Raw genomic sequence first — 15,042 nt, forward strand, 5'->3', positions numbered from 1 at the left:
TTAATCATAGATATGAACATCTATAGCTTCTGATGAAGAAGTGAAACGATGGTTTCCTTTTAGTTTGGTTCAAGGTGTTAAATGATAGAGATCTCATTTCAGTAATTAAATTAGTTTGCTGAAATATCATTTACAAGGAACTAAGTGTTTTAATGATAAAATACAATGAGGGGTAAAACCCTATCTCATTGTAGACCGTGTATAGAGGATTGAGTGACAATTATGGTTGTAACAATGGATAATTAATAGCGTATTTATATTTGTTATAGAGCGTTCTATGAATTCAAGAGTGCAATTCCAAGTCTATAGTGGAGTCACGAGGAATTAATAAGTTAGTAAATTTATTTGTTAGATTTATGATAACTTATTGGAGCTTGATTTCATAGGCCTATGGTCCCTATTGTACCTTGGATAAAATCATCTAGATAGTCTCAATTAATTGATTTAATTATCAATTAGAATTATCAAAGTTGACCAAGTCAATTTTGGATAGTTTCACAGAATTGTGTAATTTTGAGAAGAAAAGAGAAATTATGGCAGATTTATTAATTAAGATAAATTGGTATCCGAATTAATAAATAAGTTTAAATCAAGGTTCAAATTATAAATAATTAATTTGATGAAGGATTTAAATAATTATTTAATTAATTAAATCAATAGAAAATAATACAAACCTTGATTTTAAGTCCAATGGGCTTATAATCAAATGAGAAATTTCACGGGCCTAAAGCCCATTATAATTTCGACCTAAGGCTTTAAAATGACTATTATTTTATTGATTTTTTAATTAAATTAAATGGCCTAATTAAGTCTATACAGTTTAATCACTAGTTTTCTGATAGTTTTAGATTCTCTCTAAACACAAGTCATTTTCTAAGCTTCTTTGTTATTTTCTCTTCTTCTCTCTATATCTATCTCATGTGTTGAGAATTGCCCACACTAGTCTAGGTGATTCTAAGGACACATTGGAAGGCTATGAAGAAAATAGAAGATCGGTTCAGTTTCTTGATAATACTCTGCAACAGAGAAGATACAAGAGTTAGAGAAACTGAAAGAATAACTCTTTCATTCCGCTGCGTATACTGTAAGTATTCTTGTCTTTGTTTCTCATTGAATTCAATTTTAGAAACATGTTTTAGGCTATCTCGTATTAATTTGTTTAATATTAGATATACATGAAACAAATAAAGATCTTATATAAGTTTATTAAACACCATTCTCTACGAATCTGGTTTTGATGAAACACTAATTCTTTTGAAGTCCCTTCACGAATAACGAGTGTTCTCTTTCTCCCGAAGTGAGACTCTGATAAAATCATCTCCCGAAGATCCTTAGGAACATGTTCACAAGTGATACTACTTGTTTCCAAAGAACAAGATATATATATCCACAAGTACACTCAACACACACACAAAGATTAAGACAAACAACTTAATCTTTACAAGAAACACTTCAAAATAACAACAAATGTTTACAAAATTAAAAGTGGAAGAGATGAAATTTCCAAAGGCCTTGACAAGGTATTTATAGATGAAAAAATCGACCAAGGCCATCTCTTTTTGAAAACCTTGTAATCAATTCAAGAATATTTGCACGTTTCTTTGATTTAGAAAATCGACTAGCCAGATTGATTCTATGTCAACAGAATAGGAAATTGTTGCGTCAGCATGAACATCAGACTTATCTGGCAGAACGAACTTGGTCGTTTCTTTTGATCATGTTCATTTTTGAAAACATTCCTATCACTGGGCAAACATAATTCCTGAAAATTCTCTCGCAAAATAAGTCAAATACATTTTTCTAACAATAAATATTATTTGTGATAAATATGGTAAAAATATTCTATTCACACTAAAAGAGATTTCACACTAAGACCAACTGAATCAGGTGACAACTAATTCATAAATCAAATGGATTAATTCACAAATCAATTTGGATATGCCACGATTTTCTTAATAACTTTAAAATATTCTGTCTAATATAAAGTTAGCCAATAAAATGTTTTTACACTTACGATTAGTTACCAATTTTTTTTTTTCCGGTAAAAGTACCAAAACATTAAAATAATTAAAAAAAAATAATTTTTGCTATTTTGAAATCCTATAGTAGTTTTAAAAATAAAAAATAATTAAAATATAAAATATAAATTAATATTTATATTAATTAATAAAAAATACTTTAAAAACCTATTTTAATTAAAATAAGAAGAGTTTTCATTTTTTAAAAGGAAGTATGAGATCTCACTATCAACAAAGGACGGAGGAGGAAGGGACATACATGGTAGAAAGAATAGTAAATGAGAATGATGAAGGGGAAAATTTTGTTTTATGATATTATTTTATTTTAATGGATTTATATTTTTTTGGATCATGTATTTTGCCTCATTATTTGTTTGGATCTTATGTTTTGACAAATTATTTTTTTGGACCCTGTGTTTTGTAAAATGATTCAAATAGACCCTTAAACCTGATTTTAATGAACAAAAAATTGAATATAACAACACAATTATCAGGTAGAATGACTGTATTTTTATTTTGAGTTGTTAGTTTGATGAATTATTTGTGATTTTAGTTCAAAAAACTTTGATTAAAATTAGGTTTAGATGTCTATTTAAACTATTTTAGAAAACATAGGGTCCAAAAAATAATTTGTCAAAACACATGATCCAAACAGGTAATGAGTCAAAACACATGGTCCAAAAAATACATAAACCCTATTTTAATCTGTATTAAAATTAGTTTTAGAATTTAATTTTTAGTTACTCTATTCTTATTTTAATTAAAATAGTTTTTTGATATATTTTTTATTTTTATATTAATTGATATCTATTTTTATTATTTTAAAATATATTTTAATTATTTTTATTTTTAAAATTACTGTAGAATTTATAAATGGACATTTTTTTTAATTATTTGATGTTTTTGTATTTTTACTGTAAAAGAAACAAAATTTTAGCATCTAACCCTAAGTAAATAAAAATTTTAAATATTTTAGCCACACATTTTTTTAGACAAAAATAAGACTTAACGTTGAAAAAGTTGTGTTTTAGTCCTATTATGACTGAAATTTTATTTTGGTATTTATTTGTAAGTAAGCACAAAATTCAAGTATTTTTGCCGCTATTTACAAATAGTTATCATTAATTATTGGGATAATTTGATAAATACCCAGTTTTAAGATTAGTTAACTAAAAATAGCTACTAATAATATTTAGTTGAATATTATCCACTTTTTAAGCACATTTCCCATATTACCCTTAAAACACTACTAGAAGTCCAATGTAAAAATCTCAATCTTTGCCTCTGTCGTATCATTTACTTCCCTCTTTAAATAATATTCCATTGACAATTCTACTAGACTATTGAATAATGGGTAGAGTCATTAATAGTTTGGGTATTAATCTAAGAGTTTTAAAAAGTGAATAAAAATTAAAGAGATTAACTTAAATTGGGTACTAGGTGTAATTTTCACTTAATTATTCCATCTAAAGAAAGATGGTGCACGGACGTGGCGAGTCAGAAGGTAACCCCAAACGGTGATGACGTTATTTCGTTTAAACCGCCAAATGTTTAACAGCCGGCCTAGAGTCAGGTGGGTCAGGCGGCCCACGTTTCGTTACGCATACGGAATTAGGGTTTGCTTTTTATTTTTATTTTTTTGACGTATTTGTACAGAAAAAGCCCAATTGGCCCAACTATATAAGCCCCACAGTTACCTCTACCACGGTGCGGTGCAGTTCCTTCTGCCCTCCCACCCCAACCTCCCCCGACCCCTCGAAATTTTTTATTTTATTTTTCTTCAATCTTCTATTCATTTTCTCGATCGTTTCTGGTCTGGATTCCTGTGATTTCCGGCGATTTATCCTTATTTATTACTTCTATCCTCTTACTATCTTACCTGAAAAACCAAAAAAAATTCCCGTGAAAAAAAATCTTCATAGACTCAGTTTGGAGTTTTTAGGGTTTAGTGTGGGAATCTTGAGGGGCGTTTGTATGTTTTTATCTTTATTTGAAAATCTCAGAGGAAAAAAAATCTCAAAAAAAGAAGTTTGAGAATCAATGGCACAAATTCAGGTTCAGAATCAGGCTTCTGCGGTGGGTCCTAATGGTGTTCCGGCTGGCGCTGGTGGTGCTAACCAGTTTGTGGCGACGTCTCTCTATGTTGGAGATCTGGAGCAGAGCGTCACCGACTCGCAGCTTTACGATCTGTTCAACCAGCTGGGTCAAGTCCTGTCGGTTAGGGTTTGTAGGGACTTGGCTACACGCCGATCTCTTGGTTATGGTTATGTCAACTATAGCAACCCCCAGGATGGTTAGTAATGCATCTTATTCCTATTTGTTGAATTTGGTTATTGGTTTAGTTGTTTATTACGAATTAGTTCTTTAACGGTGTTCTGAATTTGATTTTTTGAAAGGTTATTTGTGCGAGTTCTTTCAGTTTTTAAGCATGCTTAGCTAACTTGATTAGTTCGTATATTTTCACTTGATTAGTTCGTATATTTTCACGGATGTGGTTCATAAGTTTAATTTCACGGATTAGTGTTGGTTGTGTATCTGAAAAGTTCACTTTGAGTAAGGTTTTGTATTTCCATGGGGATAAAAACACTCCCCATTTTATGGAGTAATACTTCATGTTGGGGAAATCTCTATAACATGTAAAGGTGTTCTATATATATTTTCGTATTTGGAAGCCATTGCTTCCTCATCGTTATTTTTAATTACTAAATTACCATTTAGGGTGTGCCTTTATCATTAAAGTCTTACAACTCCCGTGTGTAACTAAGCTTATTAGTAGTGTTTTTATTGCAAAATTATTAACTTTTGTGAGGTTAACGTGTTATGCTGTTTTAACTATTTGTTCTTTATATGCAGCCGCAAGGGCATTGGATGTATTGAACTTCACTCCATTAAATAACAAGCCTATAAGGATTATGTATTCTCATCGGGACCCTAGTATTAGAAAGAGTGGGACCGGAAATATATTTATCAAGGTATTTTATTATTGCTCTTTGCGTTAACATCTCCATGAGTTTATAATAGGCATTCCCCATGTATATGTGTTTTGATTCTTACTGGCTGTTTTACTGACTTTGGCTATTTTCCCTGCCAAATTTAATATATATTCATGCTATTTCAAACATAGTTGGTAAAAAAACTGAGGCTGAATCATTTTGATGGTGAATGTCTCATCGATTGTGCTTTTAATTTTTAATGTTTTATGGACAAATGCTCAATTGTTCATTATACTATTTCTCCAACTCTAATGTAGATAGTTATGTCAGTTTTGTAGGCTTTATGCGAAAGCTTTAAATTCTACTAGTGGATGCTTTTGTTTACTTTTTATCCTATGAAGTCATATATATTCGCCTATGTGAACTTTTGGCCATGTTTTCACATTGTTTTTCGTTTATGGATTGCAGAATTTGGATAAGGACATTGACCACAAAGCATTACACGATACTTTTTCCTCTTTTGGCAATATTCTTTCTTGCAAAGTAGCCACGGATGCATCTGGGCAGTCCAAAGGCTATGGGTTTGTACAATTTGATAGTGAGGAATCAGCTCAGAGTGCAATAGATAAGTTGAATGGAATGTTGCTTAATGATAAACAAGTGTTTGTAGGGCCTTTTCTTCGTAAGCAAGAGAGAGATAGTGTTTCAAGTAAGGTGAGGTTCAACAATATATATGTGAAAAACCTATCAGAATCTACGTCAGATGAAGATTTGTCGAATTTTTTTGGTGAATTTGGGACAATTACTAGTGCTGTTGTCATGAGAGATGGAGATGGAAAATCAAAGTGCTTTGGTTTTGTAAACTTTGAGAATGCAGATGATGCTGCTAATGCTGTTGAGGCATTGAATGGGAAGAAAATTGATGACAAGGAGTGGTATGTAGGAAAAGCTCAGAAAAAATATGAGAGAGCCCTTGAACTGAAAGGACGATTTGAGCAAACTATGAAGGAAGTTAATGACAAAAATCATGGTGTCAATTTGTATGTCAAGAACTTGGATGATAGTATTGATGACGAAAAACTCCAGGAACTATTCTTGGAGTTTGGTTCAATTACTTCATGCAAGGTAGGTATCTTTGCTTCTTTCTTGTAGTTGGAAGCTCTTAACCAATCTATTCTCTCTTGCTTACATTAAACTGGAAATGTTTCTCTGTTAACAGGTTATGCGTGACCCTAACGGAGTTAGTAGAGGTTCTGGTTTTGTTGCATTCTCTACCCCTGAAGAAGCATCTCGAGCTGTAAGTATGCATGTCTTGGTTGTCATGGTATGTGTGATCAGAAACTTATCACTAAAGCTATTTGTGTTCAGCTTGCAGAGATGAATGGTAAAATGATCGTCAATAAACCCCTTTATGTTGCACTTGCCCAGCGGAAAGAAGAGAGAAGAGCAAGGTTGCAGGTATGGGATGGATACTATGAGCTGAGAAAGAAAGTCAGATGGAACTTATATTTTTGAAGATATTACATGTAGTACCCAAATTAAGTTAGTCCCTCCTATTTTTACCCAAAATTTTAAAATTATTAATTAATACCCACTTTTTTAGTCACAATGCCTATTTTACCTTTTTAAGGCTTCGAAATATAAATCACAACCATTTGAAATGTAATCCACAAGGCTTTGAGATGTAAACCACAATCCATTGAAATGTAAACTGCTAGACTTTGAAATGTAAACTACAAGCCGAAAATGTAAACACAAGCCTAGAATGTAAATCACAAGCCTAAAACTGTAATCGAAGTGTATTTTAGTCACTGTCTCTAAATGTGGGTATTAATAAAAAAATAAAAAAATGGGGCTATTTATAGTCAATGATAAAAGTGTAGTTTTAAAAAAATCCCTATATTTTTCTACATTTTTCAATTGATTGTAAGATTTTGATGTTAGGAGAGCATGACCATGCATCTGGATGCCGGCATTAATGCCTGTTTTGCTACATGTTTAAGATTTGAGCTGTGTACTATTTGTCGTGATTATAATCTGCAGGGGTTGGGAAAGTAAGAATGGGAAACATTAATTTCTTATTTATTTATTCTTTTGATAGTGCTTATAGCTGTGTTGTAGAAACTGCCAGTTTCAACGTTTGGATTTATAGACTGCATTTTACGTTTTTTTTTTACATTAATTTCATATTTATTTGTTCTTTTGTATAGTGCTACTGCTGATACCTTTGCTGTAGGAACTGCGGGTTTAAACATTTGGATTTATAGTGTATTTTGTTTCTTCCCCCCCTCCCCTCTCTTATTGGTACTTGTATAGGTTCAGTTTTCACAAATGAGGCCAGTTGCAATGACTACTTCAGTAGCTCCTCGTATGCCCATGTACCCACCTGGTGCTCCAGGTCTTGGCCAACAATTTTTATATGGGCAAGCACCCCCATCTATAATGCCTCCACAAGTAATTATTTCTTTATTGTTAATTTATGGCATTTTTTTTACGTATGTACTATTATACTTTCCATCCAGGAGGATCTATCCTTTTACTTGTATGTTTATGGGGTACTTTTACACCCTTCTGTGAGCACATATCCTATCGCATGACAGGGATTTCTGCATGGTATTTAATCACATTATTAATTTCAATTATAGGCTGGATTTGGTTATCAGCAGCAACTTGTGCCTGGTATGCGGCCTGGTGGGGGTCCAATGCCAAACTTCTTTGTTCCAATGGTGCAGCAAGGTCAGCAGGGTCAGCGTCCAGCTGGTCGACGTGGTGCAGGGCCTGTCCAACATTCCCAGCAACCTGTGCCATTAATGCAGCAGCATGTTAGTGGAAACATAATTCTTAATGTTCTTAGTTTGTGCTTGATTATTCTATTTTCATTGTTTCTTGACATGTTACTTTTGTCTTATCTTCTAGATGCTTCCACGGGGACGTGTATATCGTTATCCACCAGGTCGCAATGTACAAGACGTTCCAATTCCTGGTGTTGCAGGTGGAATGCTTCCTGTATCATATGACATGGGTGGCATGCCAATGCGAGATGCAGGACAGCCAATGCCAATCACGGCTTTGGCTACAGCCCTGGCAAATTCTACACCTGAACAGCAAAGGACGGTATGTCTTCTATTCCCTCTTTATGGTTTGCAGTATCTCATTTCTTTTAAATATATATTAAAAAATTATGGTCTACAGTAGACTTCAGTTGTCAATGACTACATCCAGACCTGCAAAAATGATGCCTTAAACCATTTCTTTTTAATTATGTAATTTATCTATTTCCATGGCTGGGCAGATGCTGGGAGAAGCTTTGTATCCCTTAGTGGATCAGTTGGAGCATGACTCGGCCGCTAAGGTAACAGGCATGCTTCTGGAGATGGACCAGACTGAGGTTTTGCATCTGCTTGAGTCACCAGATGCTTTAAAGGCGAAAGTTGCAGAGGCCATGGAGGTTCTGAGAACTGTTGCTCAACAGCAGGCTAACTGCCCAGCTGATCAACTGGCCTCATTGTCACTAAATGACAACCTTGTTTCTTGAGTGTTTGCTTTTGATTGGAAGTGGTGGCACTTGATTTTGTTACTATTTTGACGTCCTTTGATTGGGGACTTGCTGTGTGCTGTATTCCAAACTGTAGTACTTCTCAACTTTTAATTTGTGTTGTGGGATTCTAATTGTTTCAACAACGGTGATTTTGTTTTTCCGAGAAAAAGGAAGCTAGATTGTATTCTCATCATTTGTCCCTTTAATTTCTTTCCTATATATGAGTTCGCCTTTTCTTTCTCCCAAGTGACGTGTAGAGGTGTTCATCCAATTTAACAGGTATTGTTTTGGTTATAACTACTCTTAATTACACTAATGCAGATTTCATATTTTGTGTTATAGTTTAAAATTAATTTTTAATTAAATCCAATATTTTTTATTTGATTATTTTATCTACACATCTAATAATAAATATATCAAGTTTTTATTTTATTTTAACAACTTAATTCAATAATAGGCAAGCCTACCATCGCTGGTCACCCGATCGGCGAGGCTGGTTGCCCACCAAAAGGCGAGCCTCCTGTCACTGCTCACCAAACGACAAGTTGAACAAAACGCCAATTGGAGAACCCAATCAAACCCATTCACAGTGAGTGTTTAGGTGACCAAACTACAAAATTTAAGCAAGCCCAAGCATCAATGTACTTAACCTGTCACTATCTAGCCTCCAATTTCATCCATTTCAACAAATAATTAAAGGTTTCCCAAAAAAAAATCTAGGGTTATACATCTCAAATGTTTCAAGCAAAAGCTACTCGACACATGCAGTTTATGTCAAAGAAAGCAAGAAAATGGGGATAGAAATCTTACCCAACGAGATCTTGAGCTTGTGTGGTCAAGTTTGGTGAGAGATGCACTCTCACCCACTTCCGGGGCCGCACGAAAGGGAGAAAAAGGCGAGAGCTCCCTCCTTATTTAGATGACCCCAAATGGCCACCTACCACACTATTTTGAAGTCACTACCTCCACCTCTGACATCGCGCGAGGGAAACGAGGGATAAAGTTCCTTATCTCTTTAAGCCGTCGTGTGAATGGTGTTAAGAGATCACCTCTGGCCATTTTAATAGAAAGGCCACGCATGGGTGTCCTTCCGTTACCATTGAAGCGGAAACCAAATAGGTGGGACCTGCTGATATTTGCTGGAAAAGGCATAGTTCAAAACCCAAAGTGACTCAAAAAAGGAAAATTCGAAAATTTTGAATGGGAAAAAATCGCAAAGCATGATACCATAGGCGAGTGGACTTTGGATTGCTAATGCCAAACAACCCCATGCCTACGTAGAGGTTGACTTGGGGCCTTCGCCTTACCTCATGCTCCATATGAATGACAAGGGCTTCACCTAGCCTTGACTCCCACATGACCCATGCCTCGCCTCGCCTCGCCTCTATCATGGCTTAAGGCCAGCGAGTCAGTTGCATCTCAACGTACGGGAAGATAGGCAAAGATTCGCTACAGGAAAAAGCTGGTGAAATAGTGAGATTCCATGCAGACATCTCATAACATGAGGGTATGGGGTGAGCAAAGGACGAATCTCTGAAAACGCATGGTGAGGAACAATGGAGGCATTGATGGAGGGACGAAGTTATGGTTGACTCACAAATCCTAAAGCATCATTCGCCTAGAAATACAACATCGACCCAAGTAGAAAGGAACCATTAGTGAAGGCGGAAAGCTAAAGATAAGCGCCGACCCAAAAAGTTGTGACTAGCTAATCTCCAAGTGGGATGCAAAATCTTAAAAGAGGTCGTCTATCATTAGAGACCAACTCGATGGTAACCAATTTGAGGACCGCGAGACCCTCCACAAAAATGATGGTCAAAATGTGAGTGTGAAGTAGAAAATGAAAGCGGGAGGGGAGGCCAACTCCCATGATGAAGAATAATCGATGTTGAGAAAATTCGGGCCAATAGTGTGCTTGCGAGTGCAAAGACCAATCAAGTCTGAGCATGCGCAACAGGCAAGTTGTGTCCCGAACGACATTCGAATAGGGAGGCTACACTTGGGTAGCCTCACCACAGTCGCCAAACTGAGGCAATGACGAGAATGGAAAGCTACCATCGCTTCTAGTACTTGCTGGAGCCTCTGATTACACCCAAAGCACTCCATCTCCCTCTGTTGCAAAATGGGGACAAATGGAGCGAACAGGTCCTGGTCGCTATCTCAAGTTATGCTCATGTCTGCGGAGCTCCTCTGTTTTTTCATACCATCTCTCTTTGCAAATGACGAAAAATGGGAGCGAGTGGGCACCAAGTCGCCAATGCGGGCGACTACCTCCCAGTTATGGGCGAAGCCAGTGGAGGAAGATGAAGCAAAGTTGTCAATCGAGTCGAAGATACTTCCTTCGATTATGAGTGAAGCCAACTTCACCGCCCTAATTGAGTCGACGTATTCCAAAAGCTTGCTCGCGACTGCTCAGGCCATGAGCATAGTGTTGTGGCATGACAACCCTAAAAGAAGGTGGTTTCGGTTTGAAGTCAAAAACCTTCTGAAGAGCTTCGAATCCGTCCCCTCCACTCGAGGATTTCATCTGCCTAAGTATATCAAATCTTGGAGGCTGGTGTAGTTGAGTAAAAGACAGGAGCGAGCGGTTACCAAGTCGCTAGTTCAAGTCAGCCCTATGCCAATGTGAAGCTTGACTTGGGGGGGCAAATGTTATACCCAATTTCGGTATCACCGCGTGGTGACCCACATAGCAAATGGCGTGTCAAAATGAGTGATGACGTGGCGAGACTCATCGATGAGGCCTTAACTCATCACTCACATTGGGTCTTGACGATGAGGCCTTAACTCCCCGATCACATGAGTATGATTCCAGTCGTCACTCCCTTTCTCGTTTGTCGCCTAGGAGTCCATCGCCAATGGCCCTAGGGTGTCAGTGATAACTTGGGAAAATATCCCATTGTCAATAGCTTGAGGCCATCTCCGCTCATCACGAACTAAATCACTCATCAATAAGTTGCGCAACAATCGTTTGTCGCCATCGCCAATGACCCATCACCATTCGCTGATGCCCATCGCCTCTCGCTAGTGGCCTTTTCCACCTGAGCTTCCCTTAGCAAAAATATGTAACCAACCTCCTCATGCGAAGGACACACTGAATTGCCATATTTGAGGGTACAGAAACCTGGAGCTCCTCTGTGTGTCTCAGGAATTGGCCGGATCGGGAAATAATTTTCCACCGTCAGCTCTTCCCATTTCTGCAATTATAAATACTGCAATATAAACACTAAAAGGAGTTAGAGACTATTCACCATTGAGAGAGCATTTACTCTCCATTATTGTATTCACAACTAACTTAAGAACAAAATTAAAGCTAAGTGTAATTGTTCTTGCTGGTTCAAAGTTCTTCATCAATACAATTGACTATAATGGACGTAGATCACATTAATGACCGAACAACTATAAAATCTTTATCTCTTACATTTATTTATTCGTCTTTGGTTCATCATCCACAAAATATATTTCCTTTAGGATTTTATACACAAAACAACTCTTCATTTATTACTCTGTATAGTTGACGAAAAAACTAGTCAACAATTGGGTGCTTGATTTTGGAGGAGAGACTGATGAATAAACGGGTATGAACCATGGTTTATAAAGCAATATAAACACATAAAAATTCGAATTTGAGAATTAACCCACCCACGATTGAAAAAAGCACAATCAATTAAGAAGAAGTGGAAGATTCAGGCAAGACAACAATGGAGCATTTAGCTTCAACAATGAAGAAAGTGGAAGAACTGGTGCTTCAAGGGAAACAACGTGAAAGAGAAAGACTAAAGAAGAAGAAACGACGTAGTAGAAAGAGGGAAGAAGAACTAGTAAACAAGAAATAAACAAAATATATAAACTGTATATTTGAAAAGTAAAAAAAACATTTATAGAAATGAAAGGAAAAAAAATGATGAAGAGAATGAAAAAAACATGGTAAAGAACCGTATATGGGTAATTTCCCTAAAATTAATTAGTATATACTACATACATAACCTAATATATAGATAATGTATTCTATTAGTATTTATTATCTCTCATACTTTGTTTTAGGAGAATTATCTCTAATACTTAATTATTTAATTTACTCAATAGTAATACTACTTTCTCTTTAATTTATATTTATATTTATATATATATATAATGACACCTGTTATTATCTACCATCTCTAATATATTACGTTATATTTTAATTTATTTTACAAGCGTATAATGTAACCTATTAATATTTATAATATCTAATACAATATGTTATATTCTTATTAATTTTACAAGTATAGAGAGTGAATATTGTACTATTAATATTTAATATCTCCAATACTTAATTAATTTATTATTAGTAGTTGTTTTTTTAATTAATTTTGTAAATCTATATACTATTAATATTTACTATCACTTAATTATTTATATAATTTATATCTGTAATATTATATTTCATTTCATTTTATAAGTATTTCTTAAAATTTTAATAGGATAAGATTACCTATGGGTACATTATATCCATTAGTCATGGGCGAAGCCATGTATGGGCGAGGTGGGCACCTCAAATTTTTGATTTGTTTTCTTCAATTATTATGTATGGATTAAAATTACATTATTATTTATTATAATTAGATTTTCAAAATATATTATGCCGTCCGTGTTATTTTCATACGACAAAGTGGTCTCAATGGATGGTGTCTTTGAGTCCTCCTTGGGACCTACAACCCGATACATGGAAGTTTCATTACATCACGACCGGAGAACATGATTAGAGGTTCATCAACAGAACAATCCCCTAAAGACTCTGAACAGGAAGTAGCCTCACAAGTAGATACACTGATCTAGTAAACCTCTTTAGGTTATGATCTACCCAGCAAACCCCGAGGACCTCCCTTCACGAAAGGAAAAACTCTCTTGTCAGGTGTTAGTTAGAGAGGTACGGGACCACAGACACGTACCTGACACTTTTGGTGACAACAGAGATCGTGCTATCGGTTCTGTACAACTGGCAAGGTGGATGTCCCACGACGCTGCCTAAACGTGGGGATACACTGTTATGATTGGTTAAATACAAATGATAAGTGTTAAAATACAAGCAAGGTATAAGCACTTAGTAAATTTCACATCTTCACTATGTGAAATTTAAGCTTCAATTGTAGGCACTTTTAAAATGCGTTTTTGGGTCCAAAGTGATGCATTGAGGTATCTAACGATTTCCAAAACTTTTGATAGAATTTGGAGCATTTTTTTGGACCTTTGGAAGTGTCCAAAAACAGAGAAGGTGGCGATGCGTCGCCACCCAAGTGGCGTAGCATCGCCTGCATGCAGGTGACGTGTCGCCTACTATAGCACATGAAAGTTACGTGAAATGATCTTAATGACGTGTTTTACAAGTCTAATCATAATGGTTAGACCTGGTGATAGTGCCTACCCTATATAAGGGTTAAAATAGTGTTTTGAAAGACTTGATTACTCTCTCCAATCTCTTTCTACCCTCTCTCCTTCTCTCTCTAGCTCCAAGAATCTCTAGTTTTCTCCAAGAACCCTCAAAGAAAGTGCTTGACTTTGAGATTTTAAGGCTTGTTAAATCTCAATCCTCATTTCCTCTTAGAAAAGGACTCAAGCGTCCATGGTGGCTAGGAAATAGAGTATTAGGATAGTGTTTTGTAATGTGTATAAGCCTTGGATTGTGTTCTTGCTTTGTTCAAAGGATTTGCTCAATGTGGTGGTTTTGCCTAGGGTTTTTGAAGCTTCATAAAAGTTGAAGAAGACCATTGATCTACCTAGGTTTGCAAGTTCTTTCTCAATCTTTATTGAGTCTCTGTCAATCCATTTTTTGTGTAGATTCTAATAATTGAGGTGGTGTTATTTCACTCTCCCCCAACATTCTAATACTAAAAAAATATGAGATAGCATATCATGGAAGAATCTAACTCTCATTCTGCATTGAAATTCATGACTCATGGTTTTGTAAGATTATATAGGTTTGATGGGACTAACTTTGTTCATTGGCAAGACAAGAGTAGATTCTTGCTCACCACTTTGAAAGTTTTCTATGTCTTGGATAAAGACCTAAATGCCTTGGAAGAGCCCAAGGAAGATGACATTCAAGAAGTTGTCAAAGAAAGGAAGAAGCGCGAAGAAGATGAATTGATATGTAGAGGTCACATCCTCAATGCCCTTTTAGATAGGCTCTATGATCTCTACACCAACACCAAGATCGCCAAGGAGATTTGGGAGGCCTTGGAAAAAAAGTACAAAGCGGAAGAAGAAGGTACTAAGAAATTGCTTATTACTCAATATATGGAATTTAAATTTCATGATGATAAACTCCTTGTTGACCTTTAAAATTGGCCAAAGGTTGTATGTACAATATACGACACCTTTTGAATAGAATGAATCTAATATACCACAGAGTACAAATATCTTAAGTAAACACACATAAATTTTATAGTGGTTCAACCCTATTCTTCTGAACAGTAATAACCTATCCACTTAGTATTTAGTATTGAATCGCTCGATAGACAATTACAAAGATCAACTCAGAGTTCACTCCTCACAAGTTCGTCCAAAAGATCCA

The 15,042-nt window shown here is 35.6% G+C and overlaps 1 protein-coding gene across 1 annotated transcript; it reads left to right on the forward strand.

Moving 5' to 3' along the window:
• The first annotated feature begins 3,733 nt into the window (after nt 1-3,733).
• On the forward strand, nt 3,734-8,679 carry LOC133803400 (polyadenylate-binding protein 2-like). Its single transcript, XM_062241433.1, has 9 exons — nt 3,734-4,311; nt 4,872-4,990; nt 5,420-6,076; nt 6,171-6,248; nt 6,320-6,409; nt 7,268-7,405; nt 7,597-7,773; nt 7,868-8,065; nt 8,244-8,679. Exons 1-9 carry the CDS (start codon nt 4,059-4,061, stop codon nt 8,484-8,486), a joined length of 1,953 nt encoding a protein of 650 aa, XP_062097417.1. The 5' UTR covers nt 3,734-4,058; the 3' UTR covers nt 8,487-8,679.
• The last annotated feature ends 6,363 nt before the right edge of the window (nt 8,680-15,042 follow it).

This window comes from Humulus lupulus, chromosome X, assembly GCF_963169125.1.
Source record: "Humulus lupulus chromosome X, drHumLupu1.1, whole genome shotgun sequence".
In the NCBI taxonomy this organism is placed as follows: Eukaryota; Viridiplantae; Streptophyta; class Magnoliopsida; order Rosales; family Cannabaceae; genus Humulus; species Humulus lupulus.

Coding starts and splice junctions, on each gene's coding strand:
- LOC133803400 (XM_062241433.1), top strand. CDS start 4,059: ATGGCACAAATTCAGGTTCAGAATCAGGCTTCTGCGGTGGGTCCTAAT. Junction 6,249..6,319: donor CTGAAGAAGCATCTCGAGCT/GTAAGTATGCAT, acceptor ATTTGTGTTCAG/CTTGCAGAGATGAATGGTAA. Junction 6,410..7,267: donor AGAGAAGAGCAAGGTTGCAG/GTATGGGATGGA, acceptor GTACTTGTATAG/GTTCAGTTTTCACAAATGAG.